Source organism: Acartia tonsa, chromosome 12 (assembly GCF_053477335.1).
Source record: "Acartia tonsa isolate MP-2025a chromosome 12, ASM5347733v1, whole genome shotgun sequence".
Classification (NCBI taxonomy): domain Eukaryota; kingdom Metazoa; phylum Arthropoda; class Copepoda; order Calanoida; family Acartiidae; genus Acartia; species Acartia tonsa.
The window spans coordinates 1381443-1402193 of record NC_137271.1 but is presented as its reverse complement, the minus strand read 5'-3'; the positions used below and the strand labels follow the sequence as shown (position 1 = coordinate 1402193).

General features: G+C 32.2%; 1 protein-coding gene across 1 annotated transcript in view; it reads right to left on the bottom strand.

Moving 5' to 3' along the window:
* Positions 1 to 20751, bottom strand: part of LOC145334425 (uncharacterized) — a 165005-nt gene that overhangs the window by 84074 nt on the left and 60180 nt on the right. The window contains exons 3-5 of the mRNA XM_080179879.1: positions 15549 to 15621; positions 8373 to 8471; positions 7714 to 7756 (exon numbers count right to left, since the gene is read on the bottom strand). Coding sequence (XP_080036005.1) covers positions 7714 to 7756; positions 8373 to 8471; positions 15549 to 15621 — 215 coding nt within the window. The remainder of the gene's footprint in view (positions 1 to 7713; positions 7757 to 8372; positions 8472 to 15548; positions 15622 to 20751) is intronic.

Genomic DNA, 20751 nt, shown 5'->3' with positions numbered 1-20751 from the left:
CAATCACCAATTGGTTTCCAGAATTGTCTGCTTCTAAAAATTTCCGCCATCTGTGATTTGGGCTTGTTTTGTATCAACCAATCACCAATTGGCTCCGCCAATTGGTGATTGGTTGATACAAAATAAGCCCAAATCACAGAACACTATTGGTTTAGAGCGGTAGCCAATATGAGCCGTCCGCCAGTAAGGTCATTAAATTAGGCAAATGGTAAAAGTTGCATGATCCCTTTCAAAACCAGGCCGAGACCTAATTTATGGCCAGGTTTCCTATCCCTTATCCCTGGAAACGACAAGTTTTTAATAAACCAATAAAAGTAACCAAAGTTTTGAGCAAACAAATAAGATAACGTGGCTGTAAAACTTTGAGTACCAGTATAATTTACAGTCCAATGTCCCCTCTCTCCCTGGACATTTGTACTTTTGCAAGTACAAAAGTACAAAACCTTTGCAAATTATTAAAATAATTGGGAGTGTAAAAGGGGAATGTGCAATTGCTAAAGCAGAATTGGGTCATGCAGTAAAGGATTGTTAATCAGAGAGAGAGAGAGAGAGAGAGCGAGAGAGAGAGAGAGAGAAAGAAAGAGGGAGAGAGAGAGAGAGAGAGAGAGAGAAAGAAAGAGGGAGAGAGAAAGAGAGAGAGAGAGAGAGAGAGAGAGAGAGAGAGAGAGAGAGAGAAAGAAAGAGGGAGAGAGAGAGAGAGAGAGAGAGAGAGAGAGAGAGAGAGAGAGAGAATGAGAGAGACAGAGAGAGAGGGGACAATGGGCTGTTTATCACACTAGTCCCTGTTTCTTATTTGTTGGTTTAACAACATGGAGATTGTTAATTAGAGAGAGAGAGAGCGGGAGAGAGAGAGAGAGAGATAGATAGAGAGAGAGAGAGAGAGAGAGAGAGAGAGAGAGAGAGAGAGAGAGAGAGAGAGAGAGAGAGAGAGAGAGAGAGAGAGAGAGAGAGAGAGAAGAGAGAGAGAGAGAGAGAGAGAGAGAGAGAGAGAGAGAGAGAAAGAAAGAAAGAGAGGGAGAGAGAGAGAGAACGACAAAGAGAGAGAGAGAGAGGGGACAGTGGGCTGTTTATTACACTAGTCCCTATTTCTTATTTGTTGGCTTAACAACTTTGGAGACTTTAGTGATTTTTGATAGGTAGGTCAGTAAGTTGAGTGTTCAAACGTTTCTATCACTAATTTTAATCTACAGAAGGGGTAATTTTGTGTATCATTATTGGGGATTTACATCAATTTATTGGCCAATGTCTTATCATTTTAGATCCTTGATTGTTGATACTTTAAATAACCCAAGAATAGCTAAAGTTCTACCTTATTAATCATTACAATTTATCAGAATAGCGATATATGAGTCACAAAGTTATTGGGCCAACGAATAAGATGGCAAAAACTTTGGGTACTGATGTAATTTCCCAAATTATGTTTCATTTTATCCATGAAGCTATGTAAAAAGTGGGGCATAAAATTCGTTGACGAACCTAGTAATAGTGTCTAACTTTTTATCTTTGTGACGTAACAAAAATTGAAGGAGGAGAGGGGAGGTGGGAAAAAAAACATAAAAAAGAGATGGATTTTTGTTACGTCACAAAGACAAAAAGTTAGACACTATTACTAGATTCTTCGTTGACCTATGACTAACAGATTTTGTTCAGATTATTAAGATAATAAACCAAAAGAAATAACATTTACAGTATGACTTAGAACCAGTACTTAGCCATACTGAAAAATCATGCATAATATTGTATTAAAGACAATAATCCACGAAAAATAAAATTAATACCAGTTTTGATGGCCCGGTCTTTCAGCACATCGGGCAAAACAAAAATTAAATTTAACTTTAAATCTTTAGTTTTTCATTTTACTTCCATGAAATGCGATAAATAAGAGTTCATTGGTTCACTAACTAAGTACATTCTTTTGAGTAGGGAAAAAAAGAAGTTAATGGATAATCAATCCAACCAACCTCTCAATTTATGTATAACACAAATCGATGTACATCCTAAATGATGATAAACAAATTTACCCCTTGATTTATTAATTGAAGTTTAGACACTGCTATGATCAAAATTTTGTAATTTAAGTATAAGTTGTTGTAAAACTTCGGATACCAGTAAAACGATAGTCCCAATATTAAAGTTTTAGGATTTTTTCTGTTTATTGAAAAGAAAGCATCCCAACGTAAATTTATTCTGTCACTATCACAAAATTGGCCAACTAAGAAACAAAAATAGTCTGAATATAATATATACATTGAGATACCCTAATAGCTTAAGACACTCAGACTAATAGCACTTCAGTGAGAGAAGCAGTTCCTTATAGAGATGCTACGTTTCTGAAACAGTGGAAGGCTCTGAAGTGAAAGTTTTAATGTTTAGTGGTGTCACTATGTCTCACTAAGTCTGACTAAAGGCAGTGGATATAGAATACATGGATATATTGACAGGGAAAAATTTGTGGCCAATTGCATTTATGGACCTCATTTATTGGTTATTCCGTTTATACGGTGGCAGGGGAGGGGATGGGGTAAAGGGGGTTGGGGGAGATTATCGCTATTTAAGCTAGCTGTAAGCATAACTTTATTAAAGTACATGAAAATCTGGTGCAACATCCAAGTAATAATATATCGATTGTCAGGGCTATTCTCTATTTTTATATGTTCCTACTTTTTAGCTAACTAATAGAGATAGCACATGTAAAAAAACATAATATCATTTAGAAGTTTAACAGAGCTATATATGTACGTACAGACAACTACCTCCCTTCCTTTTTCGACGACATTCTTCGTCTGCTTCTAAATTATTTTCTGCTACTTGGCTGTGTTAATAATAGCGACACCATTGATTGATTTTCAATGACCCGATAGAAAGGTTGCACTAGGCGGTTGCGATGGGGAGATACAGTTATGTAATCCTTCCTTCCTGTAGTGTTTTACTCTACTACAAGTTTGAAAATGAAGCTTTCCTGAAAATTTACTTTCGTCTTGAAAACTATAGTAAAAAGTGGAGTGAAGTTACAACCCCCCCCCCCCCCCCGCCCCCCCCCCCATTCTCTCCTTTTTTACTCAAGTACCCCTAGAGGCCTCTTGAGACTTTGCAAATGTGACAATATGTGGTATTTAATGCCAACTCACAGCTCCAAAATGGGTTCTATAAAAACATCATCGCTCACTCAACTCTATTCAATTCAATTCAATTACCAGGTTGGAAGGGAGGGGACATTGGACTGTAAATTACATAGGTACCCAAAGTTTTATAGCCATGTTTTCCAAAAGTAGAATTAATTTAGAATTGCAAATACAGCGCTTTGTTGGGGATCTTAAGGGATAAGACAATGAACGATAAATTGATATACATCCCCAATAAAGATAAACAAAATTGCCCCTTTTGTATATTACAATTAGTGGTTAAAACGTTTGAACACTCAACGTAATGAACCAAGCAATAAAAATAGTCCCCAAAGATGTTAAGACAACGAATAAGAAAACGTTATTATAAATTTAGTGTAATAAACAGCTCAATGTCCCCGCTCATCCCCAATGATGATACACCTTATTTAACCCTTATTTTAAAAACTTCCAAATAAAACATCATCCAATGCCCCCTCCTTCCCTGCTAGCATCAGTGTGCAGACTTATATGCCAGGGAGGGAGGGGACATTAGGCTATTTATTACACTAGTCCCCAAAGTTTTAAGCCAACAAATAAGAAAATGTTGTTATAAAACTTTGGGGACTAGTGTAATGAACAGCCCAGTGTCCACTCCCTCCCTGCTCTACCCCTGTAGACATCCTTGTTGCAGTCTGATAGTTGGGATCATGTTTATCATACTACATTCGAATACTTATTAGGAAATATCCAGGGATCTATAGGATAAGACAATGGCCGATAAATTGGTGTAATTAAAGATTCACAAACTTTCCCTTCTATAGATTACAATAAATGGTTGAAACGTTTGAACACTAAAATTAATGAAGCATCAAAATCCACTACAGTCCCCAAATTTGTTAATCCAAAGAATAAGAAAAAGTTACTATAAAATTTGGGGACTAGTCTAATAAACAGTCCAGTGTTCACTCCCTCCCTGCTCTACCCCTGTAGACATCCTTGTTGCAGTCTGATAGTTGGGATCATGTTTATTATGCTACATTCAAATATTTATTTGTTAATATTTCATCAAAAAAAAAAAACGATTTAGAATCTTAGAGTAGGTTAAGAAAGGATAATTAAGATAACTAAAAAAGATAATGAATCAGCTATGACAACTTTTATCGACAAAAACCATTGTTTTTGGTAGGTGGTTTAGGATGAAGTAATTCTTTAATTATATAAAATCTTGAAGGCATGGTTAGCAGGGAGGGAGGAGCATTGAGCAGTTTATTATAATAGACCCCAAAGTTTTATAATAATGTTTAAATTTTTGTTGGCTTAACAACTTTGGGAGTTTTATTGGTTGGTTAAGTAAATTAATTGTCCAAACGTTTCAACCATCTACAGAAGGAGTAATTTTGTGTATTATCATTAAGGTTGTCATCAATTTATCGGCCATTGTCTTATCCCTTTAGATCCCTGCATGGTTAGTCACATAATAAGCATGCAATTTACTGCCCAACTAAAATTTATATTTTCAATTAATATAGACCTTCCTTAAACTAGTGTCCACATAAAACATAAAAAAATATTTATCAGTGATCTAAAGGGATAAGACAATGGTCGATAAATTGAATCACATACCCAATGTTGATACACAAAATTACTCCTTCTGTAGATTACAATTAATTAGAAGTTGAAACATTTTGACACATAACTAATGAACCAACCCATTAAAGTTGTTAAGCCAACGAATATTAAAACATTGGAGATTAGTGTAATAGATCCTTTGCTACAGGCTGACATAAAATAGCTTTAAACCACCACAGGATCATAGGAATATTCTCTAAAAAGTAGAGCCCAATTGGTTTATCGGTTACAGAGATCTTAAGCTTCAGACGGACACACAAACAGACGGATGGACAGACGGACAAACAGACAGACCTAAAGACAGACATCCTGTTACTTTTTATATATAAGGATTGACGTGCGTCTGCTAAATTGCATGAATTATTTTATGCAAAAGTTTAGCAAGTGTATGCAAGCAGGGAGGGAGGGGACAATAGTCCCCAAAGTTTTATATTTCGTTTTCTTGACAACTTTGGGGACTATTAATTAATTTTGATTGGTTAGTTGAGTGAAACGTTTCAACAACTAATTTTAATCTACAGAAGGGATAATTTTGTTTATCACCATTTGGGCTTTGTCTTATCCCTTTAGATCTCTGGGTCAATGGACTATTTATTACACTATTCCCCAAAGTTTTATAATAATGTTTTCTTATTCGTTGCCTTTACAACTTTGGGGAGTTTTAATGAATTTTGATTGGTTAGTTAAGTGTCCAAATGTTTTAACCTCTTATAGCAATATACATATGGGGTAATTTTGTGTATCAACATTAGGGATGTACATAATTTTATCGGCCATTGTCTTATCCCTTTAGACCCCTGGGACAATGGATTGTTTAATACACTAGTCCCCAAAGTTTTATAATAACGTTTTCTTAGTCGTTGCCTTTACAACTTTGGGGAGTTTTAATGAATTTTGATTGGTTAGATATGGGTCCAAACGTTTCATCCACTAATTGTAATCAACTAAAGGGGTAGTTTTGTGTATGTACATAATTTTTTTTCGGCCATTGTCTTATCCCTATAGATCTCTGATATGCATGGTTATCACGCAATTTTAACTAAATAAATTGAATTTTTCATGTCCTGTCTATGCCTATACACGTATTAGACTTGGAGGTTTTTATTGACATCAGAATAAATGATAATAAACAAAATAAACCCTTATAAAGATCAAAATTATTTACTAAGAAGCTCGAACACTGCTAGTTTAAAACAACAATTAGGAATTATTTTAAGTACCCAAAGTTGTTAAGCCAATGGCAGAAAAAAATGTGTTTATAAAACTTTGGGTACAAGTATAAATTACAATTTCCCCTCCCTTCTTTTCAATGGTATATGTTGTCTTCATTAAACATGCAATAAAAGTCGTTTTCTTATTTGTTGGCTTAACAACCTTAGGGATTTTTATTGGTTGGTTCATTTATGAGTGTCAAAACGTCCAAACCACTAATTTAAATCTACAGGAGGGATAACTTTGTGTATCATCATTGGCAATGTACATCAATTTATCGGCCATTGTCTTATATCACTTTAGATCCCTGAATAAAAGTAGTCATGACATATTTTAGTTTTATGTTGATTTAATATCAGCACAAAAGTCTTACAGGGTTCTGTCTACAGTTGCTGCAAGCTACTTCAGGGATGTAAAGGGATAAGACAATGACCGCTAAATTTTGGTACATCCCCAAATGTTGATATATAAAATTATCCCTTCTGTAGATTACAAAAAGTGGTTGGGACGTTTGAACATTCATCCTTATAAACCAATCAAAATTCAATAAATTCTTAAATTTCTTAAGCCAACGAATAAAAAAACGTTATTATAAAACTTTGAGTACTAGTGTAATAAACAGACCATTGTCCCCTCCTCCCTGATGCTTTTTTGCAAGGTGTGTCTATTCAATGGATATAGAATATGTGGATATATTGACAGGGGAATATTTGTCGTAAGCTTAGATTGTTAATATTGACCTCATTTATTGGTCAGTTAGTAGGAGGGGAAAGGATGGGAGGTATTATTATTTTAGCCAGTTATGAGTATCATTTTATTCGTGTACATGAAAATCTGGTGCAACATCCAAGTAATTATATATCGATTGTTTCTTCCACTTTTTAAAGACCCGTCTGTCTTTCTTAATTTTATGTGTAAATTTTTGTCTGCAAATTAAATTTTTGAATATGTTGACATTGCACTAATCGATATATTATTAATTGGATGTTGCTCCATATTTTCATGTACTCTTATAAAATGATACTTACAGCTGGCTAAAATAACGATATTCCTCATCAACCATATTTACCCCACATTATTCCTTCCTACTGGATATACGAACTGACCAATATATGAGGTCCATGATAGCAACCTTAATTGACGATAAATTTACCCCTGTCAATATATCCATGTATATTATATCCAGTGTCTTACTTCATTTATAAAAAGACCCGTCTGTCATTTTTAATTCTATGTGTAAATTTTTGTCTGCAAATTAAAATTTTAAAAATGTTGACAATGTAATTTAAAGGTTATAAACACATTCTGTTATTTGTTCTATTAACAACCTTGGTGTCTATATTTATTTTTGTTTTACTCTTTGAAATGTAATAGTGTTTTAACTTTTCAACCAACAATCTATATCTATATAAACAGAATTGTGCAAACTTTTTAACTAATAATATATATATAATTCTACAGAAGGGATAATTTTGTCTCTCGTCATTAGGAACATAAATCAATTCATAGCTTTTATTGACTTATCCCTCAAGATTATTTATCAATAGTTATTTATCGCATCGTATTATAGATAGATTTCCACGGATATTAAAATGAAGAGAAAAAAACATAAAACCAATTTGGGTAGCCCGGAAGGTCCAAATGCCAATTCTGACAAAAATGATATTAATATTATATTATAATTTTTATTTCAGAAAATTGTCACTAATACGATGCTATACATGCTTTTTCATTATGGCTAAGAACCGGTTGTAATACAATTACTTACTTGAGAGTGTTGGTAGTTTTTCTCTTGGTTTCAACTCTTCCTCCTTTCAAACATTTCAAGTTTATACATTTTTGGAAAATAAACTACTTTTTTTACTAAACTAATATTTTAGAATTGATATAAAATCAGGTTTTAGACCATTCAGTAATAACCGAATTTTACACAATTAATGGTCAGACATTTATTGAATAAATTTTGGGTTTAAAATTGCTTTGCAACCGAGCGTCAGCCGCGACTAAGCATCAAATTTTTATCCAGTTTGGTTGTTTTGATTTAAAAAAAGATATATTGCCTAAAGCTGATTTTAAAAATGGGAAAAGGTTGATTTCCCTTAGGCTTAAAGGCAGCTAACGTACGGCTGCCGAGCGAGGATCAAACTTAACCCCTTCGTGTTTGAAATACATTTGAAGTAAAGTTAAGGTAATAGTTATTTCTCTCATCGTATTATAAACAGCTTTCCACGGATATAGAAAGTACAATTATAAATTTAAAACCAGTTTTTTAGTCCCAAGTTACCGAAGGCACGGGCTAAAAAACTGGTTTTAATCTTATGATTGTACATTTTTATATTCGTAGAAAACTGGATATAATACGATGCTAGACATAGTTTTTTCGTATGGATAAGAACCGGTTCTTATCCACCGGATTCAAATAAATACGAGAAAAATTATTATATATTTGTAAAGTTAGGAGCGAAGATGCTGTATAAAAGTGTAATGTTCCTGGTCTGCAGCAGTCATCATCAGATTCACCGTCATCTAAAATAAAAAAAGGGTGATCAATTTTTCTATCGCATCGTGTTACAGACAGCTCTCTGCGGATATTGAAAAAAAAACAAAGTTTTAAAGTTAAACACAGTTTTGTTAAACCCGAGAGGCCGAAAACCGGTCTAACAAAACGGGTATTGATATTATGACTTTTTATAATATTCTTAGTAGACAGGCTATAGTACAAAACGATACATGAGTTTTCAGTATGGCTTAGATCCGTACCAATCCATCGGAAATAAATCTTTTTCGAAGTTTTTTTTAGTCTAAGGAGGGTTGGGGAAAAATAGACCCTAAACTATTTCAAACAAGAGGGGAAAATATTTTTTCTGGGAATGATTTATCTGATTAATTCATCATTATCATTGTAATTTATCTAACTTCCATTGTCTTATCCCTTTAGGTCCCTGTTTATATCTTTCAATCTATCTATTCTAGCAATGGATATATGATATACTTGGATATATTGACGGCAATGTAGTTTGCTAGTATGGACCTCATTAACAGACTATTGGTCAGTTCGTTCATCCATGAGGGGATGGTGTAAAGAGGATGGATGAAAAGTATCTTTATTTTAGCCAGCTGCGAGTATCACTTTATCAGAGTGCACGAAAATTTGGTGCAACATCCAAGTAATAATATATCCATTATTCTAGCTGTGTAACTCTACTACTTGATTTACATAAGTATGCCATATGAGGTGGGCAGGGGGTATCAAATGGGGTATTAGCCAGTTGCGAGTATCACTATATCAGAGTACATGAAAATCTGGTGCAACATCCAAGTAATAATATATCCAATAGTCTAGCTGTGTAACCCTACTTCTTAATTTACATAAGTATGCCATTGGAGATTGGCAGGGTAGGGGGTATCAAATGTGGTATTAGCCAGCTGCGAATTTCACTATATCAGAGTACACGAAAATGTGGAGCACCATCCAAGCAATAATATATCCATTATTCTAGCTGTGTAACTCTACTTCTTGATTTAAATAAGTATGCCATAGGAGGTGGGTAGGGGGTATCAAATGTGGTATTAGCCAGCTGCGAGTATCACTATATCAGAGTACATGAAAATCTGATGCAACATCCAAGTAATATTATATCCATTATTCTAGCTGTGTAACTCTACTACTTGATTTACATAAGTATGCCATTGGATGTGGGCAGGGGGTATCAAATGGGGTATTAGCCAGCTGCGAGTATCACTTTAATCAGAGTACATGCAAATCTGGTGCAACATCCAAGTAATAATATATCCATTATTCTAGCTGTGTAACTCTACTACTTGATTTACATAAGTATGCCATTGAAGGAGGGTAGGGGGTATCAAATGTGATATTAGCCCGCTGCGAGTATAAATTTAATCAGAGTACATGCAAATCTGGTGCAACATCCAAATAATAATATATCCATTATTCTGGCTGTGTAACTCTACTACTTGATTTACATAAGTATGCCATTTGAATTCTTAAATCTTAACCAATGTAATTACAATAAAGTATTTTTTTCAGTATGGCTTCTAAACCGATTAATATCCGCTACATTAGAACCTGTTCTCAGATATACAGAAAAATCATGTATAGCCTCGTATTACAGACAATTTTCTACAAATGTTCAAATGAAAAATCATAAAAACCAATACTGGTTTTGTTATCCTGGTCCCAAGGCCGTTCTGGGCTAACAAAACTGGTTTAGAAATTAAAATTTTTATTTCAGTATCTGCAAATAGCTGTCTATAATACGATTCGATTAATAACTAAGGGAAAACAATGAAACTGAAAAAGTTTACCGGTATCCAAAGTTTTAGAAACAATGGTGTCAAAACTTTTTCACCAATAGTTTCGTGAATCTTAATTGGGGGGTACATTTATTTATTATCCAATGTCTTATCCTTTAAGCTCCATGTGAATATGTCTTATTTCCAGGGATCTAAAGGGATAAGCCAATGGCAGTTAAATTGATGTACATCTCCGATGATGACACACAAAATTACACCTTCTGTAGATTGGTGGTTGAAATGTTTTGACACTTAACTAAATGAACCAACCAATCGAAATTCAATCAGTCCTTGTGGTTGTAAGGACAATAAATCAGAAAACATTATTATAAAACTTTGGGGACTAGTATAATAAACATCCCAATGTCCACTCCCTCCCTGCTTATCTTTATAAACTTACTTTGAATTTCTATGCAAGAAAAAAACAAACATACATCATATACAGGAATCTAAAGGGATAAGACAATGGCCGATTCCCAATTAAGATTCACAAAAGTACCCTTTCTGTAGATTACAATTAGTTGTCGAATCGTTTGGACACTCAACTTAATGAACCAATTAATCAAAATTCATTGAAAGTCCCCAAAGTTGTTAAGGCAGTAAATGAGAAAACTTTGGGGACTATTGTAATAACCAATCCATTGTCCCCTCCCTCCCTTCATTATATATGCATATATGCAAAAAATATGCAAAGAAGGTGTATCAACTTTTTTGCTTTTTATTTAAGATAGCTAGCCGGTTCTTTTAGTAAGTAGTAGATTTAAATTTTTTCCTAGAATTCAGATATGCAATCGGTTTTTTTGTAGACCTCTTATTTTTGAAGTAATTTAAGTTTTTTAAAAGAATAATTAAGTCGGTTTTAAGGTACTAAAACGCAACAAAATAAAAGAAGAAAATGGCCAGTATGAACAAAAATAGTAAGATCTTTAATTTGACACCTTACTTTTAAAATTCTGTTGAGTAATTATTGAAAAAATCTATTTTGTTAACCTCGGATTAATCAAAACTTTGAAATTAAAAATATCCTCTCACAGGCATAAAAAGTATGTGTTCATAAATACTTTTAGAATGAGAAAAATAATACTAATCCATTCTAAGCAAAATTGAAAAACTTTTATAAAACTAAAATAAAACATATAAGTTTATTTTAAGAATCATAATTTTCGGCTTTAAAGGGTTAGCTTGAATAAAACCTGAACAAAACCTAAACAAAAGACAATGCAGTGTAGCAGATATTTTTTAAACACAAGAAACATGCAATAATGTATTTTTAATTGCATTGTTTTGAAGTTTATAAACAGACTGATGCATATTTGTTCATAATTTTTCATTCTTTACATGTTCTGTAATATCACTATATTTATTGTAGTATCTATTGTATATATTGTATGAACGTTTTCCTTTTTTTCGGCAATTCTATTGGTTAACTTTATAGGTTAAGCTTTGCGATTCGTCAATTTTCGTGATTTGTGATTGGCTAGTTTAGTAGTTACAATTCTTAAAATAAACTTTTTATTTTTTATTACAATTTTTTAAATTTTTTTCAATTTTGCTTAGAATGGATTCATAATATTTTTCTGATTCTAAAGGTATATATGAACCCATATTTTTTATGTCTGTTTGATAAAATATTTAGGTTTAAAGTTTTTATTAAACCGAGATTAAAAAAAATGATTTTTTCAATAATTACTCAACAGAATTTTAAAAGTAAGGTGTCAAATTAAAGATCTTACTATTTTTGTTCATACTGGCCATTTTCTTCTTTTATTTTGTTGCGTTTTAGTACCTTAAAACCGACTTAATTATTTTTTTAAAAAACTTAAATTACTTCAAAAATAAGAGGTCTACAAAAAAACCGATTGCATATCTGAATTCTATGAAAAATTTTACATCTACTACTTACTAAAAGAACCGGCTAGCTATCTTAAATAAAAAGCAAAAAAGTTGATACACCTTCTTTACAAGCAAAAAAAATTTTTTATTTTTATTCAATTATATTCATTTTCTTGGCTTTTTCTAGTATGGCTTACAAACCGATTAATATTCGCTGGATTAGAACAGGTTCTCAGCCACACCGAAAAATCTTGTATCGTATTGTATTTAAGAAAGTTTTTCACAAATATTAAAATAAAAATAATAAAATTAATACCAGTTTTGTTAACCCGGGGGGGCCAAACGAGCTTACAACACTGGTTTTAATTTTTCATTGAATATCCACGGAAAGCTGTCTATAATACGATGATATAAATGACTATTCTAGTATGGCTAATAATTCATTTCCACTGGATTAAAGCCGGTTGTGTCTTTTGAATCTTGACCGACAGAATAACCGATCAGGTAATTTGTATACTGGCCGATCTTTAAAAATCAGACGAGAAAATCACATTATGAACTGACATACGGACAGACAAAATAAACAATAGAGTAGCTTCGCTACTTAAAAAGAGTTTCTATTGTTTTAATCCACATTTGACTAAATTGAGGTAAAAAAAACTTTTAGTTTACCTATTTCTAGACCTTAGTTATTTTCATCTTTTTTTACTGATTGTTTGATTTAGTAAAAATTCTATAAAAAAGTTTCAAAATTTCAGTCCTAAAACCAGTTTATTTTTGTCCCTAGTGGTTCTCTTGGTGATAAATGCATAAACATGAATTTACACAACACAATTACTTTTTACATTCTTACAGATTTTGGTACCAATATAAGACATACTAATTGCATTGCCCCTAAAAAAAGGAATTTAGAATAGAAATAAACTATACCATCCCATGTTAGTTTTCTTCAAAATAGAGAACTCAAGCTGTTCATTGGTTAAAGAGATCTTAAATACAAACATAAAAAACCTAATATTATATTTCCAATAAATAAAAATAGTCAAAAACATTTGCCGTTGCATTTTGTGTAAGAAGATCCGTCTATTTCTAAACCTCACTGCGCTCACTGTAAAGGAGAACCATATCGCTCTAGAGTCTAACATAAATGCATTCACTTGCTTTAAATTGGTACCCAAAACTGAAAATAATGTTAAAAATGCATTTAGTTTGAGAGCTCGCCATCTACATATTTCTGTAGTTGATTACTCGGTCACGATTATGAATAAATTGAAATACAATAGCGAGCACACAGCTTTTTGTTTTATTTTTACTATCTAATTATGTAAACCCGCGCAACTACTATGGCATATCATACTAGAGACGGTAAAAATATTGACTACAGCTGTCATTATCCGTTGGCATAACAACTTTGGGGTCTTTAAAATAAATTTTGATTGGTTTGTTTATCAAATTGAATGTTGATACATTTCAACCACTAATTGTAGTCTACAGAATAGAAAATTTTGTGTATTAATATTGGGGATAAACATCAATTAGTCGGCCATTGTCTTATCCCTTTAGATCCTTAGCTAATAATACATCCTCAATGATGATACACAAAATTACCCCATCTGTAGATTACAATTAAAGGTTGAAACAATTGAACATCCAACCTATTAAATCAACCAATCAAAATTCACTTTAGTCCCCAAAGTTGGTCAGTCAACGAATAAGGAAAGTTAATATAAAACTTTGGGGACTAGTGTAATAATTAGCCCACTGTCCCCTCTCTCTCTCTGCTAATAATAGGTATTATAACATTGTAGTTGAGTTAACAAATTACCACTAATTGCTAACCAGTAATGCATGAAAAGTGTACATTCAAAAAAAGCAAGTTTTCTCTAAAAACAGCCAAATTAGGAGAATTATTATTTTTTTAAATTTTGAATGGCAGATTTGAATGGATATAGGATATATGTGGATATATTGACAGGGGAAAATGTGTTGGCAGTTAAGCTTGCTTATATTGACCTTATTTATTATACAGTAGTAGGGGAGGGGAGGAGATAAATGGAGTGGATTGGGGGTATCGTTATTTTAGCCAACTGCAAGCATAACTTTAACAGAGTAAATAAAAATCTGATGAAAAATGAAAGTTATGTTTATTTATGTTAATAATTACGATAGCTTTCTACTTTATGTTGAAATCACCTACAAAACAAAAGAATTTGAATACTATAAACATCCATTTATTGTTAATCTTAATCTTCAGACAAAAAAAAAACTTACTACTTTATAACAGATAATTTAATGCTAGATTAAATCTAATACCTAAACAATCAAAAAGTTTAACAAATACATTTTTTTACCTATAGACAAATTGCAATTTTTAAAAATCCACTAAATTATATTTATACCATCTCAATACATTTATGAGCCAATATTATATTGTTTGTAATTGCTTAGATTACAGGTCTAGGACAATTTAATAGTTATTTATTGCATCGTATTATAGACAGCTTTCCGCGGATATTTAAATAAAAATCTACCAAATTATATGTATACCTTTTCAATACATTTATGAGCCAATATTGTATTGTTTGTAATTGCTTAGGATACAGGGATTGGCCAATGTATTATTTTTTTATCGCATCGTATTATAGACAGCTTTCCCCAGATATTAAAATAAAAATGTGCAAAATTGTATGTATACCATCTTAGTACATTTATGAGCCAATATTGTATTGTTTGTAATTCCTTAGAATACAGGGTTAGTACAATGGAATAGTTATTTATCGCATTGTATTATAGACAGCTTTCCGCGGATATTAAAGCAAAAATTTACCAAATTGTATGTATACCTAATTCTCAATACATTTATGAGCCAATATTGTATTGTTTGTAATTGCTTAGAATACAGGGTTAGTACAATATAATAGTTATTCATCGTATTCTATTATAGACAGCTTTCCGCGGATAATAAAACAAAAATCTGCCAAATTGTATGTATACCTTATTCTCAATACATTTATGAGCCAATATTGTATTGTTTGTAATTCCTTAGGATTCTGGGATAATATAATATAATAGTTATTTATCGCATTGTATTATAGACAGTTTTCCGAGGATGTTAAAATAAAATCTGCAAAATTGTATGTATTTCTTCTCAATACATTTATGAGCTAATATTGTATTGTTTGTAATTGCTTATACAATGACAGTACATATAAATAATTATTTATCACATCGTATTATAGACAGCTTTCCGCGGATATTAAAAAAAAATACAAGATTAAAACCAATTTTGTTAGCACCGAGGGGCTGGTGTTAATCTTAAGATTTTTATTTTAATAGTGTGGAACACTCTCTGTAATAAGATGCTATACATGGTTTTTTCAGTATAGCTGTAAACCGTTTATAATCCAACGGATATTAAACGGTTTCTAAGCCATTCTTGACAATTAGTTTTCTTACCTCTTCGATACTTGGAATGTTGATTGGGTTCGAGGCGATTTAATCTTGTTGTAACTTCTCCTATCTCTTTATCCTAAAAATAGATAGATAAATAGATAAAAGTAGATAAATAGATTTATTCTTGTAGTGACCTCTCCTATCTCCTTGTCCTAAAAATAGATAGATAAATAGATAAAAGTAGATAAATAGATTTAGTCTTGTAGTAAGTTCTCCTATAACCTTATCCTAAATATAGATAGATAAATATATTTGATCTTGTAGTAACCTCTTCTATCTCTTTATCCTAAATATAGATAGATAAATAGATAAAAGTAGATAAATAGATTTGATATTATTCTAACCTATCCTATCTCCTTATCCTAAAAATAGATAGATAAATAGATTTATTCTTGAAGTAACTTCTCCCATCTACTTTTCCTCAAAATAGATAGAAAAATAGATAGAAAAATAGATAGATAAATAGATAAAAGTAGATAGATAGATTTAATCTTGTAGTAACTTCTCCTATCTCTTTATCATAAATAGATAAATAGATTGATGGATAGATAGATAGCAAAACAAAAATAATGATATATATGTCGATAAATATGAAGAAAAGTTAGATACTAGGGGCGCATCCATTAGTTATGAATAAACCAGGGATCTAAAGGGATAAGACGATGGCTGATTAATTATTATACATCCCCAATGATGATACACAAAATTACTTCTTCTGTAGATTACAATTAGTGGTTGAAATATTTGGACACTCAACTTAATAAAACAACCAATCCAAATTCAATAGAAGTCTTCAAAGTTCTCAAGTTAACGAAGAATAAAAAGGTTTTGATAAACCTTTGGAGACTAGTTTAATAATCAGTCCAATGTCCCCTTCCTTCTGGAATAAACTATCACAATTGAAACTTGGTATCATAACGTAATCGCAACTCTGATAATAATGGATATATAGGATATGCGTGGATATATTGACAGGGGAAAAATTATCTTCAATTTTGGTTGCTAATATGGAAATCATTTATTGGTCAGTTCGTTCATCCAGCAGGAGGGGAGGTGATGGGTAAAGGGGATTTATAGGGGGTATCGTTATTTAAGCCAGCTACAAGTATAACTTTATTAGAGTACATGATAATCTGGTGTAATATCCAAGTAATAATAAATCCATTAACATTATCGCAACTCTGATAATCCATCAAAATAAAGTAAATAGTTTAGTATATTAATAGATAAGTGTAACGAGAGGGAGGTTAAAGGTGTCAGAAAATTAGAATTCTTGAGTGATAAGACAATGGACAATAAATTGATGGATATAAATTAAAATAATAAACATAATGATCTCTCCTGTAAAAAATAAATACAAACTAATAAAATTTTTATAAAAGTACCCAAAGTTTTTAACCAACAAATAAGATGAAGGTGTCAGAAAATCAGGGATGATAAGGGATAAGACAATGGAAGATAAGTTAACATATTTTACCAATGATGATAAACAAAATTACCCGTTATGAAGATACAAATTTTAGTTAAGGACATTTGTACCCAAATTTTGTTAGCCAACGAATAGCATGGTTAAAGAACTTTGAGTACCATTATAATTTTCACTCCAATGTCCTCTCCCTCCCTCAATAATTGCAAGCTAAATAATTTACCCACCCCAAAAATTAGATAAACACATAGATAAACCAAAATGAATTTGGTAGTTAATTCAGGTTCCGATTTTGTACGTCACATACTATGAACTTTCATTGATGCTCGAGAAAACTTTAAAAGAGATTTATTTGCTAAAATGTACAATACAAAAGGTTTTGACAACATTATATTAATCAAACTTTTAGAGGTAGCAATTTTGTTTAATCTGTAGATAATTACTTGGATGTTGCACCAGATTTTTATGTACAAAGTGATACTCCCAGCTGTCTAAAAGAATGATAATCCTCCCCCATCCATCCCCTCCACTCCTACTGAATGGATCAACTAACCAACAAATGAAGTCTATATTAGCAATATAAATTATATACAAAATTCCCCTGTCAATATATATACGTATTCTAATATCCAATTTTAATTTTTTATTTGCCCTGGTACTTTTTAAACTTGTGTGCATTCTAGGTCTGCTGGGTGAATACTATCCCAAAATCAGGGCCAAGACAATTTACTGTTTATTATACTTGTCACAGTTTGTCTTAATCGTTGACTTTTGGGTAATTTTTATTTGCTGATAAATTAAGTTGAGTGTCTCAACATGTCAACCACTTATTGTAATCTACAGAAGGGGTAATTTTATTTATCATAATTGGGGTTGTTTTACAATTTATCGGCCATTGTCTTTTAGTTCACTGGGGTCAAGACCTCTCTACAGGTCAGTTGGATTTAAATTTAACTACACTTTATAATTATGTAATGATTGATTTATCAGAGAGAGAGTGAGAGAAAGAGAGAGAGAGAGAGAGAGAGAGAGAGAGAGAGGGAGAGAGAGAGAGAGAGAGAGGGAGAGAGAGAGAGAGATAGATAGGAGAGAAGGAGAGAGAGAGAGAAAGAAAGAGAGAGAGAGAGAGAGAAAGAGAGAGAGAGAGAGAGAGAGAGAGAGAGAGAGAGAGAGAGAAGGAGAGAGATATAGTAAGCCCATAATAGGAATTATCTAAAATTAAGTTTAGAATTAAATAGAACTAAATAGATGCTCTAGCTAGAGGTCGACCCCTGCAATCGATTTATTATTACTTGGATGTTGCACCAGATATTCATGTACTATAATATAGTAATACTCACAGCTGGCTAAAGCTATGATACCCCTCATTCATCCTCTTTACACCATCTCCTTCCCTCCTACTGGAGGAACGAACGGACGATTTAAGGAGGCAATATTAGCAACCCAAATTGACGACAAATTTTCCCCTGCATATATATCCACATATTCTATATCCTATAACCCCCACAGCTTATTTGGTCTTCTTTCATAAGTCATTTAAAACCAGGGAGGGAGGGGACATTGGGAATGTTTTTTACACTAGTCCCCAAAGTTTTATAAAAACGTTTTCGCTGGATCAAGAGCTTTGGCGAATTTTATTAAATTTTGATTGGCTGGTTCATTTTGTTGAGTGTCTAAACGTTTCAACAACAAACTGTAATCTACAAAAGGGTTAGTTTTGTGTATCATCATTGGGGATGTACATCTATTAATTAACCATGGTCTTATCCCATTTTCTATCTATTACTCTATCTATTACTTCCCCATGGATGAAAAACAAAATTATCCCTTATATAGATACTAATTATTGGTTGAAACGTTTGAAATCAGCTAGTGTGTTAATTTAACACTTACAGAAAGACAGACAGACATCATGTTACTTTTATATAAGGCTTGATCAATCTATTTCTATATTTCTATTCTTTGATTTAGTTTAATTCCCCTTGGGTATAAAACAAAATTATCCCTTATGTAGATAATAATTATTGGTTAAAAAGTTTAGGCTCTGCTAGTGTGTTAATTAAACACACAGAAAAACAGTTAGACAGTTATACAGAGGGTAGGGGCTTTGAGCTATTTATTACACTAGTCCCCAAACTTTTTTTATTTAATGGCTTATCAACTTTGAGGACTTTAATTGAATTTTGATTGGTTGATTCATTAGATTGGGTGTCCAAATATTTCAACCACTAACTGTGATCTACACAAATGATATGTTTGTGTATCATCATTGGGGATGAACATCTACATATTTATCCTATTCATATAAGGCTTGATCAATCTATTTCTATATCTAATTAAGATCTAGCAATAATTCTCTATGTGTCTAGTGTATTTATACAGAGGGTGGGGGCTTTGAGCTGTTTATTACACTAGTCCTCAAACTTTTTTTATTTAATGGCTTAGCAACTTTGAGGACTTTAATTGAATTTTGATTGGTTGACTCATTAAGTTGGGTGTCTAAATATTTCAACCACTAACTGCGATCTACACAAATGATATTTTTGTGTATCATCATAGGGGATGAACATCTACATATTTATCCTTTCCTATAAGGCTTGATCAATCTATTTCTATATCTAATTAAGATCTAGCAATAATTCTTTATATGTTTAGTGTATTTATACAGAGGGTGGGGGCTTTGAGCTGTTTATTACACTAGTCCTCAAACTTTTTTTTTATTTAATGGCTTATCAACTTTGAGGACTTTAATTGAATTTTGATTGGTTGATTCATTAAATTGAGTGTCCAAACGTTCAACCACTAACTGTAATCTACAGAAGGGGTAATTTTGTGTATCATCATAGGGGATGAACATCTACATATTTATCCTTTCCTATAAGGCCTGATCAATCTATTTCTATATCTAATTAAGATCTAGCAATAATTCTTTATGTGTGTCTAGTGTATTTATACAAAGGGTGGAGCTTTGACCTGTTTATTATACTAGTCCCCAAACTATTTAATGGCTTATCAACTTTGAGGACTTTAATTGAATTTTGATTGGTTGATTCATTAAGTTGGGTGTCCAAATATTTCAACCACTAACTGCGATCTATTCAAATGATATTTTTGTGTATCATCATTGGGGATGAACATCTACATATTTATCCTATTCATATAAGGCTTGATGAATCTATTTCTATATCTAATTAAGATCTAGCAATAATTCTTTATTTGTGTCTAGTGTATTTATACAAAGCGTGGGGGCTTTGAGCTGTTTATTACACTAGTCCCCAAACTATTTAATGGCTTATCAACTTTGAGGACTTTTATTGAATTTTGATTGGTTGATTCATTAAGTTGGGTGTCCAAATGTTTCAACCACTAACTGTGATCTACACAAATGATATTTTTGTGTATCATCATAGGGGATGAACATCTACATAATTATCCTTTCCTATAAGGCTTGATCAATCTATTTCTATATCTAATTAAGATCTAGCAATAATTCTTTATGTGTCTACAGTATTTATACAAAGCGTGGGGGCTTTGAGCTGTTTATTACACTAGTCCCCAAACTTTTTCTATTTAATGGCTTATCAACTTTGAGGACTTTAATTGACTTTTGGTTGGTTGATTCATTAAGTTGGGTGTCCAAATATGTCAACCACTAACTGCGTTCTACACAAATGATATTTTTGTGTATCATCATTGGGGATGAACATCTACATATTTATCCTTTCCTATAAGGCTTGATCAATCTATTTTTATATCTAATTAAGATCTGGCAATAATTCT